We start from the raw sequence: 25,371 nt of genomic DNA on the forward strand, positions 1-25,371 counted from the left end.
CACAAAATGCACCATTACAGAATTGCAGAACAAACCACAAACAAGACAGGAGTGTAAAAGGAAAGAGATATTCAGGGCCAGCTGCAAGAGTTGGTCCGTAGTGTTGGGTTGCTGAGGGAGGGTAATGGTTGTGCAGGTCGGTTCAAGAACCTGATCGAGACTGATCCTGGTTGCGTGTGACTTCAGGCACATGAGGGTTAGGTTACCTCTCTTTGTTGGTAGCTGTGAGACGAGGGCATGTTCCGGATCGGATAGATGCCGTCCTCCTCCGGCAACATTTGCTGCAGCTGCTGTCGGTGGCGGGGAGAGCTGCTCCTGACCCGGACCGAATATCCGGGCGTTAGGTTTCCACGATCAAGGCTCGCTGGGGCACCGGCGGCGGACCGGTTTTAGCGATGGGCGCATTTCCGGTGAGCGGTTACCATGGCGGCTGGCGAGTGATCCGCGTCCTTGTGGTGAGAGGAGCGAGAGGGGTGGGGGTAAGGAAAGGGTTAAGCTGACGGGAGCGACGGAGAGTTGAGGAGAGGAAAGTTAAATATGTGAGACGAGAATTATGGGGAGACTTTTCCAGGGCCACCCTCCCGTTCCCCCGTCAAAGCTTCATCCTTCTGCTGCTGAGGAAGGTGGTGGGTGTCAGACCATGGCAGTCCCCACCTTGTCCCAAGCACTGCGGCAGACATTTTCACTTCCATTACCCTTTAGTGTAGACTGTCCTGTCAAGTCACGACACGATAGTGGGAGTTCGTACCGTTTGTTCATCCTGTGGGTGGGGCTGGGCCTCTCTGCAGCCCTGGGGTTCTCCCAATTCCTGCGATCCTCAGTGGGAGGTCCGGTGCTCGGGATGTCTTTGATCGGTAACTGGGTACGGTATCCTCTGCCTGCACTGTCAGGCCCTCTTCCTTTATCAACCGGTTGGTGGAAAGACTGGGCGCACAAAAATCTGACCCACTGGAGCGAAGTCGAGTTGATTGTCTTGTGCCTGCGTCGATGTATGCACAGGTGGAACAGAAAACCTCCCAACAGCAGTGTCACAGGCACAGAGCATCAGAGACACAATATTCACATGAAACATGAATATAAATTATACACGGTATTATAAGAAACAGTACGGTCAGAACACATTATAAACACAAGAGATTTTGCAGATGCTGGAAACACAAAAAATAGTTCGTGTTGCTTGCTTTTTTTTATTAACCCAAGAATAAAACGGAAAAAAAAAGGCGCGCCACCGTCGCGTAGCGGTGATCACGACCTTATTACAGTTTGGGTCGTCCCTAATCTGGGAGTTCAATTCCAGCGCCATTCTGTAAAGAACCTCTACGTCCTCCCCATGGAATGTGTGGGTTTCCTCAGGTGTTGCCGTTTCCTCCCTCAATCCAAAGAGGAGACGGGTAGGTTAATTGTTTTTTTGTAAATTGTCCCATGATTAGGTTAGGGTAAATATCATTTGTCGGGGGTTGCTGGGGCAGCTCAAAGGACTCGAAGGGCCTTCTACGTTCAGTATCACTAAATAAGTAAGATGAAATAAAATAAAAATGCTTTTTTTTGGGGTGGGGGGAGAGTCTTTGGCTGCCCATTCTGTCTATACTTTTATAATCTTACATATCTCTATCAAGTTGCCTCTCATCCTTCAGAGTTTAAAGCAGAAGGCCTTGTTTCTGTGCTGTAGTGCTCACTAAAGATTGGCTTTATTTGTCACAGGTACATCAAAACACGGAACATACTGCTTTAGAAAAGGGAGGAGTAGAAAAAGGCAGAATCGGATCGCGGAGGCGTAACTGAGCTCTGACCAGCAACCAGTCCACGTTTGGGATTGATTAGCAAGGGCAAGTTAATGGAAGGCAGGGGCAAGCGCAGCAGCCGTCGTCTGAGAAGACGGAGTTAGAGTGGTGATCTTGAGGCTTCAGATCTTCAAGGCTTCATTCAGGGAAAGCAAAACAAAGAAAAGTTTGAGGTAAAGTTTTTTTTTCCTTCCCTTTTTGTATCTGCTCAGTTAGGACAGTTGAGATGCCAGGCAGGATAGCTGAATGTTCCTCTTGCAGGATGTGGGAAGGCAGGGAGACCATCCATGGCCCTGATGACTTCAACTGCAAGAATTTCATCCAGCTGCAGCTTCTAACAGTCCGTGTTTAGTCATATGGTCATAGTCATACTTTATTGATCCCGGGGGAAATTAGTTTTTGCTACAGTTGCACCATAAATAATTAAATAGTAATAAAACCATAAATAAATAAATAGTAATATGTAAGTTATGCCAGGAAATAAGTCCAGGACCAGCCTATTGGCTCAGGGTGTCTGACCCTCCAAGGGAGGAGTTGTAAAGTTTGATGGCCACAGGCAGGAATGACTTCCTATGATGCTCTGTGTTGCACCTCGGTGGAATGAGTCTCTGGCTGAATGTACTCCTGTGCCCAACCAGTCCATTATGTAGTGGATGGGAGACATTGTCCAAGAAGGCATGCAACTTGGCTGGTCTGCAATACAGCCCCATTAACATGGTCATACCTTTCTTATTCTTCAGTTCCACCCATAAGGCATCCTCTTTTCAGACACCACCGTCAGAGAGTACAATTCCATCCCCACAACATCACTGGTTTAGGAGTTGGAGCTGGAACTGGATGAACTCGGGATCATTCAGGAGGCTGAGGCAGGCTGAGAAATAGAACACATAGAGAGGTAGTTACACCCAAGAATTGTTACCCAAGGCCAGAGCTAAGAAGATTTTACAAATTAACAGGTGGCTGAGGAGTTAGTGTAGGAGGGAGGGAGTAAGATTTTTGGATCATTCGGCTCTCCTCCAGGAAAGATGACACCTGTACAGGAGGACGGTTTGCACCAAAACTGGAGTGGGGGAAGTGTCCTAGTGGGAAGATTTGTTACTGCTGCACAGTGGGGTTTAAACTAGAGCATCAGAGGGATGGGAACCAGAGTGCCAGAACAGTCAGTGGGGAGGTTGTGGAAGCAGATGTTGGGAAGACAAAGTCAGGAATCCAGTGGTTGAGCATGGTGTGACCAGTGTCCTGAGCTGCGTGCATTTCAATGCAAGAAATATTGTATGAAAGTCCGATGAACTCGGCGTGGACCAACACCTGAAATTATGCCGTTGTAGCCATAGTGAGATTTGGTTGCAGGAGGGGCAGGACTGGCAGCACACTATTCCGATGTTCTGTTGTTTTAAACATGACAGAGCAGGAAGGATTAAAGAAGGAGGGCTGGCGTTACTGGTCAGGGATTCTGCCAGGGCAGTGTTCTGTCAGGACAGACTGGGGAACTCGTCAACTAGTGAGGCATTATGGGTGGAACTGAAGAGTAAGAAAGGTATGACCATGTTAATGGGGCTGTATTGCAGACCAGCCAACAGTCCTCGGAATTTAGAAGAACAAATTTGTAGAGATTGCAGACAGTTGCAACAAACATAAGGTTGTTATAGTAGGTGATTTTAACTTTCCACATATTGACTGGGACTCCCACAATGTAAAAGGAGTAGATGGGATAGAGTTTGTCTACTGTTGTTACGTACCCCGTAACTGGGTTGCCAAACCAGCAGAAATGGACTACTTAGTTGGAGTCTGGTTTAACAGAAACTAATAAAGTTTTATTAAAGAAATAAGTAACACAGTACTCTAATCGTAAGGATATAAATGCAACAGGTTAGCAATGATAAAACATACATGTACACAGAACTAGGGTAGTAGGAATCAATCAAGCTCTATCGCAGTCTAGGGGTAAAATGATCAGTCTCAAGTGACGCAGAGTTCAGTTCAGCTTAGTACAGTTCGCAGTAATCGCTGTTGTGCCGTTGGAGAGAGAGAGAATGCAAATTTTGATTCAGACAGACCTTTGATGTTCTTCGCAGTTAGCTTTTGGGCGAACCCTTTTATGTCTTCTGTGGTCACCGACTGTGACCCCTCCATTCCGGATACGACCGTTCTTCCGCGGTGCACCCGGCACCCAGGCAAGGGGCGGACACACACACCAGGTTCCCGCCGATCGTCCCTTTTCACCCTGGCAGTCTATGTTCGGTTCCCTCGGACCAGACCTCCAACTCTCATCAACTTGTGGGGGTACACCGCTCTTCCAGGGTCTCGTTATCTCGTGATCTCGTGGTGTGTCGGGCGTTAGCGAACCTGTTCTTTTTATCCCCCTGCTGGGGTATCGCCTGTCCATCAAACTTCAAACAGTTCAGGTTCAAAGCAATCGGTCTGTCAATATCTGAAATGTGTTTCTTTCTCGTTAATCTCTCTCTTCTCTCATTAGCATTTTGAATGTTTCTCCATTGTCTCTCTTATCCCTCTCATCAGCATCAATCTTCTGATAACTTGGTTGTCATCACACTGTGTTCAGAATGTTTTTCTTTACCAGTACATAGAAGTCCCAAACAGAGGGTGTGCAATACTGGATCTGGTATTAGGGAATAAGACAGAACTTTGTGTAGGGTAACACTGTATCCAGTGACCACAATGCCATTAGTTTCAAAGTAAATATGCAAAAACATAGGTCTGGTCCGCGGGTTGAGATTCTAAATCGGGGAAAGGTGAATTTTGATGGCATCAGATATGATCTGCCAAGCGAGGTTTGAGACGGGCTGTTTTCTGCAAAGATCTAAGTTCAAAAGTTCAAAGTTCATTTATCTGTGTGCTTTACCTGCATATTTCTGAAGTCCATAATGATCGCTTTTGTGTTGTCCACTTTGAGACTCAGGCTGTTGTTCCCTCACCACTTGACAAGCCTTTCTACCTTCCCTCTCTATGCTGACTCACCATTGTTGCCGATGAGACCAACCATTGTTGTCCCATCAGCAATCTCCATGGTGTGGGTTGAACTGGATCTGGCGGTGCAGTCATGAGCGTGAACAGCAAAGGGCTGAGTGCATGTCCTGGGGGGGGGCGCGGGGAGGGGGTGGGGGGGGTCACCAGTGCTCAACATGATGCAACTTGAGATGTTGCTGCCAACTCAAACTGACCAGAGTCAATCCATTAAGTAGTCCAAGATCCAGTTACAGAGGTAGGTATTGAGTCCCAACAAGGACAATTTACCCATCAGCTTCTGAGGGATAATTGTTAAAAGTCAGGCTGAAGTCAGAAAACGTCCTGGCGTATGAGGGAAGGTTTTCCAGGAGGGACGGGTTTTATGTTAGCTGTGTGACTGACTGTATCTGAAACTTTCTGACAGGTGACGATGCAGGCAGTGGGCCGGCACTCTAACGCGTTATTGCAGCTCACACTGGCCGTAATCAAGCCTGATGCTGTGGCACACCCGCTCATTCTACAGGTAAGCCACTGGCTTCATACCACTGGGCTGGAGGCGGGCTGCCGCCACTTCACCACCCTCACTCTCTCACCTCCAAAACACCAGAATTTCTGAAGATGCAACAACCACAATGTGCTGGAGGAACTCAGCAGGTCAGGCAGCATCCACGGGGAGGAATAAACAGTTGATATTTCAGGCTGACACCCTTCATCAGTTTCTCGGCCCAATACATTGACTGTTTAAAGATTTGTTCTATTTATCAAATGTACATCAAAACAAGCAGTGAAATGCGTCATTTGCATCAAGTGAAATAGAATCAGTGAGGATTGTGTTGGGTCCCTGCGTGTCACACTTCCGTAAGGCATAGGAGCAGACTAGACCTGTCAGCTCATTGAGTCTGCTTTGCCCTGCTATTCCATCAGGGCTGATTTATTAGTCCCACCAGCCCCATTCTTCTGTCTGCTGTACATAACCCTGACTAATCCAGAACCTTTCAACTTCCACGTTACGTATACCCAATGACCTGGCCTACGTAGCCACTGTGGCAATGAATTCACCACCCTCTGTCTAAAGAAATTTCTCCTCATCTCTGTTCTAAAGGGACATCCTTCGAGTCTGAGACTGTGCCCCCTAGTCCTATAATGCCCCGCTAGAAGAAACATCCTCTCCACGTCCACTCTGTCTAGGCCGATCTAGGTTTCTGGCATCACCATAGCATGCCGAGAACGAGTTAACCCTAATCCGTGCATTTTTGGAATGTGGGAGGAGACCGGAACACCCACATGGCCATGGGCAGAATGTACAAGCTCCTTCCCGACAAAGGTGGGAATTGAATCGTAATTGGTGATCGCCATCACTGCACTACCGTACTGCCCACTTTAACTGGTTATAGGTACAGGGACATAGGTGCTGCCTGACCTGCGGAGTTTCTCCACAGTTTTGTGTGTGCTACTCACACATCCAAGCAACTGGTCTGCTGTTCGGGGAAGGGAAGGAGGGAAGAACTGTTGTATTATTGCTGAGATACTGGATAGGCAGCCAGAGTTCCGGGCGACTGTCTGGAGATAGTGGTTCAAATCCCAGCATGGCGGCAGTAATTTAAATTCAGGCAATTAAGCAAATTAGCAAACGGGAGAAATCCCATCTTGATGAGAGAAACCAGGAGGTTACTGACTTTTCGATAATGGCAACCTGGTTGACTAATGTCCTCCAAGGAAGAAATGTGCCTTCCATGCCCTGTCTGAGTCCAGAACCTTAAATGTCACCTCATTGCAAAAATACTCACTTGCCAGTGACATCTCTATCCTGTGGACAAGTAAATTTGAAAGAAAAGCTATTGCTGCAGCAAGGAACAGGGATATTTTGTCCCTTCGAGCCCATACTGGCTCTCTGCAGTCAGACTCTTTATCAGTCACATTGCCTGTAGCCTTCTATGTTTTTCTCTTTCATGTATCCCTCTGTCACTATAGAGTCATCGAGCACTACACTGCAAAAACAGCCCCTTTGGCCCATCTAGTCTGTGCCAAACTATTATACTGCTTCATCCTATTGACCTGCACCTGGACCATAGCCCTCCATACCTTTCCCATCCATGCACCCATCCAAACTTCTCTTAACTATTGAATTCAAAACTCACATCCGCTATCAGCTCGTTCTACACTCTGTGAACAATTCCCCCTCATGTTCCCTCTTAACCTCTAGTTCTAGTCTCATCCAACCTCAGTGGAAAAAGCCAGCTTGCATTTATCCCCCCCCACTTAATTTTGTATAGTCTATCAAATCTCACCTCATTCTCCTATGCTCCAGCGAATAATATCGTAACCTATTCAACCTTTCCCTGAACTCAAATCCTCACATCCCGGGAAAATTCTTGTAAACTTTGTCTGCACACTTTCAATTTTATTGATGAAAATGTACCTATCTTAGGCTCCCTTAAATGTCCCTAATGCAACTGCTTCAACCACCACACCGGGCAGCGCATAACCAGGTCTAACCAGTCTGTCCCTATAACTAAAGTCCAACAATTCGGGCAACATTTTTGTGTGAGGGTCTGTGGATCAGATTCCCCTGCCCTTGTACAAAGCGAGGTCCGCTGGGTTTGGAACACGGTCTGTAACCCTGAGTGGTATGTCCATGGGCTCAGAAAGTTCAATGTACACCGTATTCAACAGCCACAAAACAGAGAAGCCCGATCGAACCCATTACAAACAAGAACGTGCAGAGAAACCAAACAAATTGTGCAAACAATAAAGGTAAGCAGATAACATTCAGAACTGAAGTTCACGAAAGTGAATCCACAGGCATGAAGCTAGTCACCACTGCAGCCAATCCAGGAACCCGTTAGTTGCAGACCACACCCTCAGTTCGGCTCAGAGAAGAGAAAACTCAAGGAGCAGCAAGGTGAACACTGGCCATTCCCTCTCCACCATCCCTGACACCCTGATCGTTTCAATCTGGCCCAGCACTTAAATCAGCCGAATTTCAGGCCGTTCCTCACCCTGCCACTTTTATACGCTCTGCGTCCCAGGCCCCAATGCCTCAATTCAGCCCCTATTTGACCTTTCCATTGGGCCCCACTGCCTCGATTCAGCCCCTACCCGACATTTCCAATCTGGTCCCACTGCCTTGATTCATCTCTTAGCCAACCTTTCCAATGGGGCCCACTGCCTCGATTCAGCTCGTACCTGACCTTTCCAGTGGGGCCCACCTCCTCGATTGAGCTCATGCCCGACCTTTCCAATGGGCCCTACTGCTTCAATTCAGCCCATACTTGACCTTTCCAACGGGCCCAGTGTGTCGACCCTCACTACTGCAGTGGTTATGTCTCCATCGTGTCTAACACTGATTGCCATTCACAGGCTGTCCATCAGAGGATTCTGGACAACGGCTTCATCATTGTGATGCACAAATACTTAAAATGGAGTCAGGAGGAGTCCCGAAGGTTTTACGCAGAACATTCAGGTATGGGTCCATCTTACTGGTGTGAACAAACAACCTGTAACTTTACAGAATCATAGAGCACTAGAGCAGAGAAACAAATCCCTCGGCCCTTTAGCCTATGCCTAACTATTCTTCTCCCTCGTCCCATCAGGCTAATGATGTAATTGGTTTAATATTGTCATGTGTATGCAGGTACTTTTGCATGCCATCCTGACAGATTGTTCCATGCACAAAGTAGTACAAAGATAAACAATGCCAAATATAATGTTACAGTTACAGAGAAAGTGCAGGTAGATAATAAAGTACAAGATTATAACCAGGCAGATTGTGAAGTCAACAGTCTATCTTCATGTAGTAGGAGACTGTTCAATAGTCTTATAAGTGGGATGGAAACTGCCCTTCAGGCCAATGGTACACACATAGAAACATAGAAAACCTAGAGCACGATACAGGCCCTTTGGCCCACAAAGCTGTTCTGAACATGTCCTTACCTTAAAAATTACCTAGAGTTACCCATAGCCCTATATTTTTCTAAGCTTCAGGTACCTATCCAAGAGTCTCTTAAAAGACCCTATTGTATCCACCTCCACCACTGTCGCCGGCAGCCCATTCCACACACTCACCAATCTCCGATAAAAAAAAAATTTACCCCTGACATCTCTTCTGTACCAATTTCTAAGCACTGTAAAACCGTGCCTTCTTGTACTAGCCATTTCAGCCCTGGAAAACAGTCTCTTAACTATCCGCACGATCAATGGCTCTCATCATCTTATACACCTCTTTCAGGTCACCCCTCATCCTCCGTTGCTCCAAGGAGAAAAGGCCGAGTTCACTCAACCTATTCTCATAAGACATGCTCCCCAATCCAAGCACAACCCTTGTAAGTCCCCTCTGCACTGTTTCTATGGTTTCCACATCCTTCCTGGAGTGAGGGGGCCAGAACTGAGCACAGTATTCCAAGTGGGATCTAACCAGGGTCCTATATAGCTGTAACATTACCTCTCGGCTCTTAAACTCAATCCCATGATTGATGAAGTCCGATGCACCGTATGTCTTCTTAACCACACAGTCAACCTGCGCAGCAGCTTTGAGTGTCCTATGGACTCAGAGCCCAAAATCCCTCTGATCCAAGACTGCCAAGAGTCTTACCAGTAATACTATATTCTGCCATGATATTTGACCTACCAAAATGAACCACTTCACACTTATCTGGGTTGAACTCCATCTGCCACTTCTCCCCAGTTTTACATCCTATCATTGTCCCGCTGTATCCTCTGACAGCCTGCCACACTATCCACAACACCCCCAACCTTTGTGTCATCAGCAAATTTACTAACACATCCCTCCACTTACTCATCCAGGTCATTTATAAAAATCACGAAGAGTAAGGGTCCCAGAATAGATCCCTGAAGCACGCTACTGGTAACAGACCTCCATGCAGAATATGATCCCGACAACCACTCTTTGCCTTCTGTGGGCAAGCCAGTTCTGGATCCACAAATCAGTGTGGAACCCATGCCTTCTTACTTTCTTATTAAGCCTTGCATGAAGTACCTTACCAACTGCCTTACTAAAATCCATATATACTACATCTACTGCTCTACCTTCATCAATGTGTTTAGTCACATCCTCAAAAAATTCCGTCAGGCTCGTATGGCACAACCTATCTGACAAAACCATGCTGACTATTTCGAATCATTTTATGCCTCTCCGAATGTTCGTAAGTCCTGCCTCTCAGGATCTTCTCCATCATCTTACCAACCACTGAAGTAAGACTCACTGGTCTATACAGTGGCATACAAAAGTTTGGGCACCCCGATCAAAATTTCTGTTACTGTGAATAGCTGAGCAAGTAAAAGTTGACCTGATTTCCAAAAGGCATAAAGTTAAAGGTGACACTTTTCTTGAATATTTTAAGCAAGATTACTTTTTTATTTCCATCTTTTACAGTTTCAAAATAACAAAAAAGGAAAAGGGCCCGAAGCCAAAGTTTGGGCACCCTGCGTGGTCAGTACTTAGTAACACCCCCTTTGGCAAGTATCACAGTGTGTAAACACTTCCTGTAGCCAGCTAAGAGTCTTTCAATTCTTGTTTGGGGGATTTTCGCCCATTCTTCCTTGCAAAAGGCATCTAGTTATGTGAGATTCTTGGGCCGTCTTGCATGCACTGCTGTTTTGAGGTCTATCCATAGATTTTCAATGATGTTTAGGTCAGGGGACTGTGAGAGCCATGGCAAAACCTTCAGCTTGCGCCTCTTGAGGTAGTCCATTGTGGATTTTGAGGTGTGTTTAGGTTCATTAAACTGTTGTAGAAGCCAACCTCTTTTCATCTTCGGCTTTTTTACAGACGGTGTGATGTTTGCTTCCAGAATTTGCTGGTATTTAATTGAATTCATTCTTTCCTCTACCAGTGGAATGTTCCCCGTGCCACTGGCTGCAACACAAGCCCAAAACATGATCGATCCACCCCAGTGCTTAACAGTTGGAGAGGAGTTCTTTTCATAAAATTCTGCACCCTTTTTTCTCCAAACATACCTTTGCTCATTGTAGCCAACAAGTTCTATTTTAACTTCATCAGTCCACAGGACTTGTTTCCAAAATGCATCAGACTTGTTTAGATGTTCCTTTGCAAACTTCTGACGCTGAATTTTGTGGTGAGGACGCAGGAAAGGTTGATGACTCTTCCATAAAGGTTATATTTGTGCAGGTGTTGCTGCACGGTAGAACGGTGCACCACCACTCCAGAGTCTGCTAAATCTTCCTCAAGGTCTTTTGCAGTCAAACAGGGGTTTTGATTTGCTTTTCTAGCAATCCTATGAGCAGTTCTCTCAGAAAGTTTTCTTGGTTTCCTAGACCTCAACTTGACCTCCACCATTCCTGTTAACTGCCATTTCTTAATTACATCACGAACTGAGGAAACGGCTACCTGAAAATGCTTTGCTATCTTCTGATAGCCTTCTCTTGCTTTGTGGGCATCATTTATTTTAATTTTTAGAGTGCTAGGCCGCTATTTAGAAGAGCCTATGCCTGCTAATTGTTGGGACAAGGTTTGAGGGGTATGGGTATCTATAAAGCTTTGAAATTTGCATCACCTGGCCTTTCCTAACGATGATTGTGAACAAGCCATAGCCCTAACAAGCTAATTAAGGTCTGAGATCTTGGTAAAAGTTAACTGAGAGCTCAAACCTCTTGGGTGCTCCTTTCCTTTTTTTCCTCTAAAATTGTACAAAACAAAAATAATACTCTAATCTTGCTTAAAATGTTGAAAAGAATGTTTCATCTTTAATTTTATGATTTTTGGAGATCAGTCCATCTTCTACTCACTGAACTATTCACAGTAACAGAAATTTTGACCAGGAGTGCCCTAACTTTTACATACCACTGTAATTTCATGGGCTAACTCTACTCCCTTTCTTGAATAAGGGAAGAACATCCTCAACCCTCCAATCCTCCGGAACCTCTCCCATCCTCATTGATGATGCAAAGATCATCGCCAGAGGCTCAGCAATCCCCTCCCTCACCTCCCACAGTAGCCTAGAGAAGGATATGTCCATCCCATTCCCATTCTGATACGTCACACATTTCAATTCCACGTCTCATTCCCATCCTGATATGTCTGTCAACGGCCTCCTCTACTGTAAAGATGAAGCCACACTCAGGTTGGAGGAACAACACCTTATATTCCGTCTGGGTAGCCTCCAACCTGATGGCATGAACATTGACTTCTCAAACTTCCGCTAATGCCCCACCTCCCCCTCGTACCCCATCCGTTATTTACTTATATACACACATTCTTTTTCTCTCTCTCCTTTTTCTCCCTCTGTCCCTCTCACTATAGCCCTTGCCCATCCTCTGGGTTTTTTCCCCCCTCCCTCTTTTCTTTCTCCCTAGGCCTCCTGTCCCATGATCCTCTCATATCCCTTTTGCCAATCACCTGTCCAGCTCTTGGCTCCATCCCTCCCCCTCCTGTCTTCTCCTATCATTTTGGATCTCCCCTCCCCCTCCCACTTTCAAATCTCTTACTAACTCTTCCTTCAGTTAGTCCTGACGAAGGGTCTCGGCCTGAAACGTCGACTGTACCTCTTCCTAGAGATGCTGCCTGGCCTGCTGTGTTCACCAGCAACTTTGATGTGTGTTGCTTAAGGAAAATTGCACTAGCTGGAATACATATTTTGAAAGAGAGGGGGCAGCAAAAGTTAATGCACTGAGTCAATGAATGTCAGGTTTATTATTGTCACTGACTTGTATGATGCTAAATTCACTGTTTTACATAGAAGCATAGAAAACCTACAGCACAATACAGGCCTTTTGGCCCACAATGCTGTGCCAAACATGTACTTACTTTAGAAATTACCTAGGGTTACCCATAGCTCTCTACCCTTTTGTGTCATTAGTACGGTGCAAAGACATAAAATTACTATGAATTGCAAAATAAGTAGTGCAGAGAGACTGAGTCTACAACTGTTTTCAACTTATTGCAACCTATGCATTGGCCCCTCCATACCAGTCGGTGATACAACCAGTTAGAATGCTCTTCATGGTACGTTCACAGAAATTTGTGAGAGAGTGGTGACATGCTAAATTTCCCCAAGCTCCTTACGAAGTAAAGCCGCAGGTGGTGTTCCAGGGAAACTGACTGTCCTTCTGCAGAAGTCACTGGCTTACTTCCCAGGATGTTGCACACTGAGTCACCCACGCCTGTGTTCTCGTGGCATTTAGAAGAACGAGGAAGAATGTACCTAATCTGGCCAGAGGATGTTAACTTGACCTGCAAGTGCAACAACAAGGGGTCACATCTCAGGCTGAGACTGAGATGAGGAAACTGTTCACTCAGAATGTGGTGGACATGTGGGGATGTGGGGGAGGTGCTGAGGAAGTGCTGAACTGTGGGGTGGTGGGTCAGTGCTGAGGGAGAGGTTGATGGTGAGTGGGTGGTGTTGTGTATGTGCCAGTGGTTGGGAGTGTTATACTACAGAAGGATCTGCACCTTTGGGAGGTCAGTACTGAGTGCGTGATGATGTGTGTGATTGCCGGTGCTGGCACACGCCACGATTCAGAAACAGCTTCTTCCCCTCTGCCATCTGATTTCCGAATGGACATTGAACACTTTTTTATTTCTATTTTTGCACTACTTATTTCATGGAACTATCTTATACAAATATAGTGATTCACATTCTTTCTCTATTATTATGTATTGCCAGTGTACTGCTGCCATAAACCTAACAAATTTCATGACGTATGCCAGTGATATTAAACCTGATTCTGATTTGTCTGACTGCCGACACCAGTTTGATGCTGGTCTATCTGACCTGACCAGCAGAGCCAGGTCAGGACTGTGCCATCATTAGTGGTGTAACACAACCCAGTGAGAGCCCTGCACTCCCCGTGACGCAGCACCAAGGACACCCCGAGGCTGTTCTCCAAAAGTAGTCCTATTTTTGGACTGTTATGTCACTATTTAAATATAATTTATCCTTTATAAATGTCATTTTAAATCAAACTATGACTGCGGGAGCCAGAAGCCAGAAGTAGAATGTGTTCTCGACCTTCAGCAGGTTGTGGGAGGCTAATGTCTCAGGTTGGAAATTCCTCTCTTTGTAGGTACGGCTTGTCCTGCCGAATATATCCTGCAATTATTTCACATTGCCAGTATTTGCAGATTTTAGAGATTCTCTCGAATCTTGGCCAATTATTTCTCCCTTACTTAAATAAAGCAGAGCATCTTCGGTAAATTGGGTGAATATTCCCACATGTACTGAGGTACAGTGCAAAACTTCTCTTTAGAGTCATAGGGTCAAGAACAGCATAAAAACAGGCTCTTCGGTCTACCTAGACTGTGCAGAACCATTTAAACTGCCTCATCCCATCAACCTGCTCCCGTACCATAGCTGTCCACACCTCTGCCATCCATGCACCTTCCCAAGCTTCTCTTAAATGGTGATATCAAACTTGCATGCACCGTTTGCATTGGCAGCTCATCCCACACTCTCAAGAGTGAAGGCGTTAGCCTCTGAGTGAAGAAGTTTCCTTTCATGTTCCCCTTAAATGTGAGCATTTATTTCAAGAGGTCTAGAATAGAAGAGCAAGGATGAAATGCAGAGGCTTTATGAGGCACTGTGATATCTCACCTTGAGTATTGTGTACAGTTTTGATCTGCTGATCTAAGAAAAGGTGTGCTGGCCTTAGAGAGAGGAACTTCACAGGAATGATTCCGGGAATGAAGGGGTTATCATATGAGGACCGTTTGATAGCTCTGCGTCTGTGCTTACTGGACTTCAGAACAATGAGGGGGGATCTCATTGATACCTTTTGAATGTTGAAAGGCCGATACAGAGTAAATGTGGAAAGGATGTTTCCCATGGTGGGAGAGTCCAGTACAAGAGGGCACAGCCTCAGGATAGAGGGTCATCCATTTAAAACAGAGATGGAAAGAAATTTCTTTAGCCAGAGGGTAACGAATTTTGTGGAATTTGTTACCACAGGCAGCTGTGGAGGCCAGGTCGCTGAAACATAGAAACATAGAAAACCTACAGCACAATACAGGCCCTTTGGCCCATAAAGTTGTGCCGAACATGTCCCTACCTTAGAAATTACTAGGCTTACTCACATATAGGCATCCGTTAGTCTCATGAGACCATGGATTTGCGCCTTGGAAAGTTTCCAGGGTGCAGGCCTGGGCAAGGTTGCATGGAAGACCATAGTTGCCCATGCTGCAAGTCTCCCCTCTCCACGCCACCAATGTGTCCAAGGGAAGGGCATTAGGAGACAGGTGTCGTCGCAGAGCAATGTGTGGTTAAGTGCCTTGCTCAAGGACAGACACGCTGCCTCAGCCAAGGCTGGAACTAACGACCTTCAAATCACTAGATGAACGCCTTAACCACTTGGCCATGCGCCAACAGGCTTACCCATAGCCCTCTATTTTACTAAGCTCCATGTACCTATCCAAAAGTCTCTTAAAAGACCCTATCATGTCCGCCTCTACCACCGTTGTCAGCAGCCCATTCCATGCACTCACCACTCTCTTGAGTAAAAAAATTACCTCTGACATCTCCTCTGTCCCTACTCCCCAGCACCTTAAGCCTGTGTCCTCTTGTGACAGCCATTTCAGCCCTGGGAAAAAGCCTCTGACTATCCACACAATCAATGCCTCTCATCATCTTATACACCTCTATCAGGTCACCTCTCATCCTCCGTCGCTCCAAGGAGAAAAGGCCGAGTTCACTCAGCCTATTCTCATAAGGCCTGCTCCCCAATCCAGGCAACATCCTTGTAAATCTCCTCTGCACCCTTTCCATGGCTTCCACATCCTTCCTGTAGTGAGGTGACCAGAACTGAGCGCAGTACTCCAAGTGGGGTCTGAAGTACTCCAAGTGGGGTCTGAGTGTTTACCTCAAGAACGGAGGATAATAGTAGCGAGGCTTTAGATTATATGTTAATTTTGAGGAAGGAGTTATTTGCAGCTTTGAAGTGCAGTAAGGAAGCCAAATCCACAGGGTCTGACCAAGTGCACCCCTGACCTCATGGGAGGCCAGGGAAACCATCCCAGAGGCCCTTGTAGAGCCACTTGCTTGAGTGTATTTAAGGCAGAGTTTGATAGGTTCTTGATTGGACACAGCATCAAAGGTTAAGGGGAGAAGGCTAGGGAGTGGGGCTCAGGGAAGAAAACGAAATCAACCATGATTAAATGGCAGAGCAGACTCGATGGGCCAAGTGGCCTAATTCTGCTCCTATTTAGATAGATAGACAGACATACTTTATTGATCCTGAGGGAAATTTCTTATGGTCTTAAACATTTCACCTTGCACCCTTAAACCATGACCTGTAGTTGGAGTTCCACCCAACCTCAAAAACAACCTGCTTGCATTTATCCTATCCCAACCCCTCATAATTTTGTTTACCTCTATTGCATCTCCCCTCAACCTTCTATGTTCTAAGGAATAAAATCCTAACCTAGTCAATCATTCCTTATAACTCGGGTTCTCCAGTCCTGGCATCATTCTTGTAAATTTTCCTTGCACTCTTTCAATCATATTTACATCCTTCCTGTAGGTAGGTGACCAAGTCTGTGCATAATACCCCAAATTAGGCCTCACCAATGTCCTGTGCAACTTCAACATAACATCCCCATCTCCTGTACTCAATACTTTGATTTCTGAAGGCCACTGTGCCGAAAGCTTTGCATGCAGTCTGTACGGATCAGTTTGTTACGTCAGAGCACTGGAGTGTACGTGGGAAGACAACAACAGTGCAGAATAAAAGGGTTACAGCTGCAGAGAAAGTGCCGGCAAGGGCCGTGACGAGGTGGATTGCAAACTCATTCAGCCGTAAATCGAATGGACAGCCAGAAACGTTTTCCCCAGGGCAGAAATGGCTAATACCAGGAGTTTTAATTTTAAAGTGCTTGAAGGAAAGTACTGCCGGTGGATGTCAGAGGTAAGTATTTTACTGAGAATGTGCTTAGGATGCGTGGAATGCACTACCAGAGGTGGTGGTAGAGGCAGATACATTAGGGACATTGAAGTGACTCTTGGGTAGGCAGATGGATGATACAAAAAATGGAGGGCTGTGTAGGAAGGAAGGGTTGGGTTGATCTTTGAGTAGGTTATAAGGTCAGCACAGCATTCTGCGCCAAATGGCCTGTACTGTGCTGTGATGTTCTATGTCAAGAATCTAGCTTCCCTGTACAAGAGGTTGGTTCAGGAATTTTATGTTCTTAACAACAGCATAAATTCCTGCATGTTGCAAGATGAATGAACTGGTTGTCAGATATGGAAGACGACAGTGGGATGGTACTAAGGACATCCTCTGGTGAAGGTGCTGTCTTTGAGTAAATGTTGTTCTGCTAAACTTGCAGTTCATTGGCCAAGGCATTGTGTGTATTTAAAGCGGAGGCTGACAGGCTCCTGTTTAGTCAGGTTGTCAAAGTTACAGGGAGAAGGCAGGAGAACGGGCTTGAGAGGGATAATAAATCAGCCGTAATGGAGTGGCGGAGCAGACGCAGTTGGCCAAGTGGCCTAATTCTGTTCCTATTTTTTATGATCTTACTTGGACTTGGTTCCTGATCACTGATGTAAGAATGTTTTTATGATTTGCTGTTTTCAGACAGATTCTTCTATCAGCGAGTGGTGGAATTCATGGCCAGGTGGGTTTATTTTCTTTCCAGGTGAGACACCCTCTCCTTTCCCCAGACACGGACAGGAGTTGCCATTAACTCTGCTCTCTCACCTCTGTTCTGCTTGGCAGTGGACCCATGCGAGCGTACATCCTGGCCCAGCATGACGCGGTGACCCGCTGGCGGCAGCTGATGGGGCCCACCCGGGTGTTCCGAGCCCGCTTCTCTGCACCGGACTCCATCCGTGGCCACTTGGGGCTGACAGACACCAGAAACACCACGCACGGCTCAGGTGAGGATTCATTCCAATGCAGCCTCACTGGGTGTAACAGAGTGCCATTGACAGAGGACTGAGCCACTCTCAAATTCATTCCAATTTAAATTCATTGACAAACCATGATTGTGTAGCCAAGTTTCCATTGAACTCAATACATAAGTTTGCTGATGACACCACAATTGTATGCCGTATCTTGGGTAATGATGAGTTTGAGTACAGAAAGGAAATTAAGAACTTGGTGGCATGGTGCGAAGACAATAACCTATCCCTCAACGTCAGCAAGACGAAGGAATTGGTTGTTGACTTCAGAACAAGTAGCAGACCGCACGACCCCATCTATATCAGTGGTGTGCAGGTGAAACAGGTCAAAAGCTTTAAGTTCCTTGGGGTCAATATCACAAATGACCTGACTTGGTCCAACCAAGCAGAGTCCACTGCCAAGAAGGCCCACCAGTGCCTTTACTTCCTGAGAAAAGTAAAGAAATTTGGCCTGTCCCCTAAAACCTTCACTAATTTTTATAGATGCACCGTAGAAAGCATTCTTCTAGGGTGCATCACAACCTGGTATGGAAGTTGCCCTGTCCAAGACTGGAAGAAGCTGCAGAAGATCATGAACACAGCCCAGCACATCACACAAACCAATCTTCCGTCCTTGGACTCACTTTACACCGCATGCTGTTGGAGCAGTTCTGCCAGGATAATCAAGGACACGGCCCACCCAGCCAACACACTTTTCATCCCTCTTCCCTCCGGGAGAAGGCTCAGGAACTTGAAGACTCGTACGGCCAAATATGGGAATAGCTTCTTTCCAACTGTGATCAGACTGCTGATCGGATCCTGACCCGGATCTGGGCCGTACCCTCCAAATATCCGGACCTGCCTCTTGGGTTTTTTTGCACTACCTTACTTTCCCTTTTCTATTTATGATTTATAATTGAAATTTTTATTATATTCACTATCGATTTGTACTCCAGGGAGCGTGAAGTGCAGAATCAAATGTCGCTGTGATGATTGTACGCTTTAGTATCAATTGTTTGGTGACAATAAAGTAATAAAGTATAACGTAAACCAGGTCGGACTTGCACAGTGAGCGGTAGGGTACTGACGAGTGTGGTAAAACAGAGCGATCTGGGAATGCAGATACATCTATAATTCCTTGAAAGTGGTATTATAGGTAGGTAGGATAGTAAAGAAACCTTTACGTACCGTACATTGGCCTTCATTAATCAACGTATTGAGTACAAGAGTTGCGATGTCACATTGATGTTGTCTAAGACATTAGTGAGCCTGAAATTAGAGTATTGTGTGCAATTCTGGTCATTTACCTACAGAAAAGATGTCAATAAGATTGAAAAAGTGCAGAGAAAATCTACAAGGATGTTGTCAGGAAGGTTTAGTATGTTAGGACTTTATTCCTGGAGTGTAGGAGAATGAGAGGAGCTTAATTGAGGTTTACAAAATAATAAGGGGTGTAGTTACAAAGAATGCAAGCAGGCTTCTTCCCCTAGGCTTGGCTGAAACTAGAACTAGAGGGTGACATGAGGGGGATCTTTTTCAATCGGTTGACAGAGTGCAGAACAAGTTGCCAGTGGAAGTGATGGGTGTGCGTTTGATTACAGCGTTTCAGAGAAGTTTGGATGAGTGCATGGATGGGAGGGGATAAAGAAAGTCATGGTTGAGGTGCAGGTCAATGGGTCTAGGCAGAATAATAGTTCAACACAATAGATGGGCTGAAGGGCCTGTTTCTGTGCTGTAGTGTTCTGTCATTCTAAGGTAAGACAGCTTTTCCTGTTTATTTCAAGCCCCGGATGACTGAGGTCATGTGGCTTTGGCACGTTCTGTGCGGCACCCTCCTTGGAGCAGGGAGCCCCATTGTAGCCACCTCACCCGGGCTGTTCACTGACACCGAGATTCTCGTCTCTTTGCTCCAGACTCTCCTGAATCGGCTGCAAGAGAGATCGCCTTCTTCTTTCCGGAGTTTGATCAGCGGCGTTGGTGGAGCACCGAGGAGGAGCTCTATCGGCAGGGACACTACTGCTACCACCCACTGCAACAGCAGCACATCCTGCAGAACCCCCAGACCCCGCTGGCCGAGGGGCAGGCGCACTGACAGGAGGGGAGGGTCAGGGGAACTGATTCTAGTGGGGTCAAGGGGGGTGGGAGCAGTCACCCCAGGCTAGGGTCTAGAGTTGAGTGGTGGTGATCCCTGGCCGAAGTCAGAGGTGAGAGTCATCGACCTTGACTGGATCAGAGTAAAGGGTCTGCGTACCAACAGCTGTGTTCGGCTCTGGTCTGCGTACAACACTGTGTCCGGCACCCTGACCTGTGCAGTGCACGATCAGCAGAAATGTTTTTTTCAAGATACAGTGCAGAATAGGCCTCTCTGGCCCTTTGACCGGTGACACCCAGCAACCCCCGATTTAACTTGAACCTACTTTGGACTGTGGGAAGCAACCAGAGCATCTGGAGGAAGTGCATGCGCTCATGTGAAGGACATACAAACTTGCTAACGGAGGACGCAGTGATTGCGCTCTGAGCTCCAATACCCCACACTGTAATAGCGCAACGCTACCGTGGTGCCCAGATACCTGCCATGTGAACATCCTTCGGTCAGTTAATCCCCCACCCCATTGGTGCAACTGGAAGCCCCTGAGTATCCCTGCTCCCTCCTGAGGACTGGACACTGAGAGACTGACCTAATCACTGTGATTTTTTTTTCCATAATGACTTCTGATGTTAAATAAATTTTTGTCTTTTCTCACGAGTGATTTCTCATCTGCATGTTAATGCACACACTTGCCTCCTGGTTAAGTTACCTGTTTGAAAGAACAGTTTTGCTTTGAGGGAGGCTGAACGCACTTTACCCAGTCTGGCTCTGTGTCACTCTCTCCCTGTCTGGGACAGTATTCCATAATCCAGCCCATTCCCATTCCATCCTTCCCAACCCTCAGAGCGGTGTTCCTCTCATAAACAAGAAAATCTGCAGATGCTGGAAGTCCAAGTAACACACACAAAATGCTGGAGAAACTCAGCACAGCAGACGGCATCGATGGAAAAGAGTACAGTTGATATTTCGGGATGAGACCCTTCAGCTGCTCTTCCATTGTTTCTGCAGGGATCAGCTGGAGTTTGTACCAACTAAAGGAGGCTATTCAGCCCATTGTGGTATTCTTGCTCCATACTGCAATCATCCAAAAGTAATCCCACTGCTGGTATTTGGAATTGCTGGTTGTTGTGGGTCCCCAAACTAATGCTGAGATCAGCCAAAGTGGGGTGCTCGGTTTTAACACCTCATTCACTTCCAGCTAAACAGGAAACAAACCCACAAAAGTTTGGTCAAGAGGACAAAAGGGGTGGAAATGTTGAAAGGATCAGTAGCAACACATTGATTGCACTTTGTGTGACCACCTGTCCTACAGAACAGTACAGGCCTTTCGGCCCACACTGTTGTGCTGACCTTTTAACCTACTCTAGCATCAATCTAACCCTTCCCTTCCACAAAGCCCTGCACTGTTCTATCACCCATGTGCCTATCTAAAAGTCTCTTAGTGTTCCTAATGTATCTGCTCTACCACAACCCCAGTCAGTGGGTTCCACATACCCACCAATCTCTCTGTAGAAAACCTACCTCTGACATCCCGTCTATACTTTCCTTCACTTTAAAATTATACATCCTCATAATAGCCATTTACTCCCTGGGGAAAAATATCTTTGACTATCCACTAGATCTTTTCTTGTACATTTCCATGAAGTCACCTCTCAGTCTCCTCCTTTCCAAGAGTAAAGCCCTAACTGGCTCGGCATATCCACATGACATGTAAACCTCTTGCTTGAAACTGGAACTCAAAATGTAATTGCGTTTAAAACGTTTAACTCCTACCTCACTGTTGGAGGAATCCAGCGCCTCTGGACGGGTTTGGCTTTATAATCTCGGATTTCAAGACATGAGGCAATTAGCAGAAAAAGCTTTAAAGAATGATCTGTACTTAAATAGCAGCTTTCACATGGTTTCAAAGGCAATGAATACTTGTCAAATTCACTCACTAATTTTATGTAGCAAATACAGCAAACCATTGCTCACAGGAAGCTCCCAACAACTCTCTAATAATGACCGGATTACCGGCTTTGGAGATGTTGACTAACATAGAACCTCGAACACTACAGACTCTTCGGCCAAAGGTCTTGTGCTGATCTTTTAAACTACTCCTAAAATCAATCTAACTCTCCCCTCCTACATAGCCCTGTATATTTTTAATCCAAACGCCCATTTAAGTCTCTTAGGTATCATAAGACATAGGAGCAGAATTAAGCCATCTGGCCCATCGAGTCTGTTCTGCCGTTCAATCATGGCTGATCGCTTTTTCTACTCTGCAACCCCAGTTCCTGACCTCTCCGTAACCTTCAATCTCTTCAATGAATTCTAACAGATTCCTCAAGCAGGATTTTCCCTGAAGGAAACCATGCTGACTTTGTACTACCTTGTCCTGTGTCATCAAGTACTCCATCACCTCATCCTTAACAATTGACTCCAACATCTTCCCAATCACTGAAGTCAGGCTAACTGTCTATAATTTCCTTTCTGCTGTTTTCCTCCTTTCTTAAAGAGTGGAGTGATATTTGCAATTTTCCAGTCCTCTGACACCATGCCATCATTTTTGAAAGATCATTTCCAATGCCACTGCAATCTCTAATGCTACCTCTTTCAGAATCCTAAGGTGCAGTTCATCTAGTCTGGGTGACTTTTGTACCTTTAGGTCTTTCAACTTTTTGAGCACGTTCTCTTGTAACAGAGACTGGACCCACTACAGTGTCAAGCATGCTACCAGTGTCTCCCACAGTGAAGACTAATGCAAAATACCCTTTCAGTTCAGCAGCCATTTCCTTGTCCCCCACTATTATTTCTCCTGCCTTATTTTCTAGCAGTCCTATATCCACTCTCATTTTTATTTTTAACATAATGGGTGACTTCAATCTACATGTAGATTGGGTGAACCAAATTGGTAAAGGTGCTGAGGAAGAGAATTTCTTGGAATGTATGCGGGATGGTTTTTTCAACCAACATGTTGAGGAACCGACTAGAGAGCAGGCTATTCTGGACTGGGTTTTGAGCAATGAGGAAGGGTTAATTAGCAATCTTGTCGTGAGAGGCCCCTTGGGTAAGAGTGACCATAATATGGTGGAATTCTTCATTAAGATGGAGAGTGACATAGTTAACTCAGAAACAAAGGTTCTGAACTTAAAGAGGGGTAACTTTGAAGGTATGAGACGTGAATTAGCTAAGATAGACTGGCAAATGACACTTAAAGGATTGACGGTGGATATGCAATGGCAAGCATTTAAAGGTTGCATGGATGAACTGCAACAAATGTTCATCCCAGTTTGGCAAAAGAATAAATCAAGGAAGGTAGTGCACCCGTGGCTGACGAGAAATTAGGGATAGTATCAATTCCAAAGAAGAAGCATACAAATTAGCCAGAGAAAGTGGCTCACCTGAGGACTGGGAGAAATTCAGAGTTCAGCAGAGGAGGACAAAGGGCTTAATTAGGAAGGGGAAAAAAGATTATGAGAGAAAACTGGCAGGCAACATAAAAACGGACTGTAAAAGCTTTTATAGGTATGTAAAAAGGAAAAGACTGGTAAAGACAAATGTAGGTCCCCTGCAGACAGAAACAGGTGAATTGATTATGGGGAGCAGGACATGGCAGACCAATTGAATAATTACTTTGGTTCTGTCTTCACTAAGGAGGACATAAATAATCTTCCAGAAATAGTAGGGGACAGAGGGTCCAGTGAGATGGAGGAACTGAGCGAAATACATGTTAGTAGGGAAGTGGTGTTAGGTAAATTGAAGGGATTGAAGGCAGATAAATCCCCAGGGCCAGATGGTCTGCATCCCAGGGTGCTTAAGGAAGTAGCCCAAGAAATAGTGGATGCATTAGTGATAATTTTTCAAAACTCGTTAGATTCTGGACTAGTTCCTGAGGATTGGAGGGTGGCTAATGTAACTCCACTTTTTAAAAAAGGAGGGAGAGAGAAACCAGGGAATTATAGACCGGTTAGCCTAACGTCGGTGGTGGGGAAACTGCTGGAGTCAGTTATCAAGGATGTGATAACAGCACATTTGGAAAGCGGTGAAATGATCGGACAAAGTCAGCATGGATTTGTGAAAGGAAAATCATGTCTGACGAATCTCATAGAATTTTTTGAGGATGTAACTAGTAGAGTGGATAGGGGAGAACCAGTGGATGTGGTATATTTGGATTTTCGGAAGGCCTTTGACAAGGCCCCACACAGGAGATTAGTGTGCAAACTGAAAGCACACGGTATTGGGGGTAAGGTATTGATGTGGATAGAGAATTGGTTAGCAGACGGGAAGCAAAGAGTGGGAATAAATGGGACCTTTTCAGAATGGCAGGCGGTGACTAGTGGGGTACCGCAAGGCTCAGTGCTGGGACCCCAGTTGTTTACAATATATATTAATGACTTGGATGAGGGAATTAAATGCAGCATCTCCAAGTTTGCGGATGACACGAAGCTGGGTGGCAGTGTTAGCTGTGAGGAGGATGCTAAGAGGATGCAGGGTGACTTGGATAGGTTGGGTGAGTGGGCAAATTCATGGCAGATGCAATTTAATGTGGATAAATGTGAAGTTATCCACTTTGGTGGCAAAAATAGGAAAACAGATTATTATCTGAATGGTGGCCGATTAGGAAAAGGGGAGGTGCAACGAGACCTGGGTGTCATTATACACCAGTCATTGAAAGTGGGCATGCAGGTACAGCAGGCGGTGAAAAAGGCGAATGGTATGCTGGCATTTATAGCGAGAGGATTTGAGTACAGGAGCAGGGAGGTACTACTGCAGTTGTACAAGGCCTTGGTGAGACCACACCTGGAGTATTGTGTGCAGTTTTGGTCCCCTAATCTGAGGAAAGACATCCTTGCCATAGAGGGAGTACAGAGAAGGTTCACCAGATTGATTCCTGGGATGGCGGGACTTTCATATGAAGAAAGACTGGATGAACTGGGCTTGTACTCGTTGGAATTTAGAAGATTGAGGGGGGATCTGATTGAAACGTATAAGATCCTAAAGGGATTGGACAGGCTAGATGCAGGAAGATTGTTCCTGATGTTGGGGAAGTCCAGAACGAGGGGTCACAGTTTGAGGATAGAGGGGAAGCCTTTTAGGACTGAGATTAGGAAAAACTTCTTCACACAGAGAGTGGTGAATCTGTGGAATTCTCTGCCACAGGAAACAGTTGAGGCCAGTTCATTGGCTATATTTAAGAGGGAGTTAGATATGGCCCTTGTGGCTACGGGGGTCAGAGGGTATGGAGGGAAGACTGGGGCGGTGTTCTGAGTTGGATGATCAGCCATGATCATAATAAATGGCGGTGCAGGCTCGAAGGGCTGAATGGCCTACTCCTGCACCTATTTTCTATGTTTCTATGTTACTATACTTGAAAAAACTTTTACTGTCCACTTTGATATTATTTGCTAGCTTGCTTTCATATTTCATCTTTTCGCTTCTAGTGATTTCTTTAGTTGCTCTCTGTAGCTTTTTAAAAACTTCCCACTAATTTTTGCTTTGTTGTATGCCCTTTCTTTTGCTTTTACAATAGCTTTGACTTCCCTTGTCAGCCACTATTTTACTATTTGAGTATTTCTTCATTTTTGGAATACACATATCCTGCACCTTCCTCATTTTCCCCAGAAATGCACGCCATTGCTACTCTGCTGACATCCCTGCTAGCAGGTTTTACTCTGGCCAACTCCTCTCTCATACCACCATAATT

The 25,371-nt window shown here is 45.7% G+C and overlaps 1 protein-coding gene across 1 annotated transcript; it reads left to right on the forward strand.

The window, feature by feature from the left end:
- The first annotated feature begins 255 nt into the window (after positions 1-255).
- Positions 256-20,342, forward strand: nme6 (NME/NM23 nucleoside diphosphate kinase 6). The gene is given in 7 exon segments (XM_072264727.1): positions 256-310; positions 313-455; positions 5,173-5,271; positions 8,109-8,211; positions 17,292-17,331; positions 17,433-17,593; positions 19,510-20,342. Coding segments are annotated over 7 exon segments (780 nt in total). The 3' UTR covers positions 19,689-20,342.
- Positions 20,343-25,371: the final 5,029 nt, after the last annotated feature.

Source organism: Mobula birostris, chromosome 8 (assembly GCF_030028105.1).
Source record: "Mobula birostris isolate sMobBir1 chromosome 8, sMobBir1.hap1, whole genome shotgun sequence".
In the NCBI taxonomy this organism is placed as follows: Eukaryota; Metazoa; Chordata; class Chondrichthyes; order Myliobatiformes; family Myliobatidae; genus Mobula; species Mobula birostris.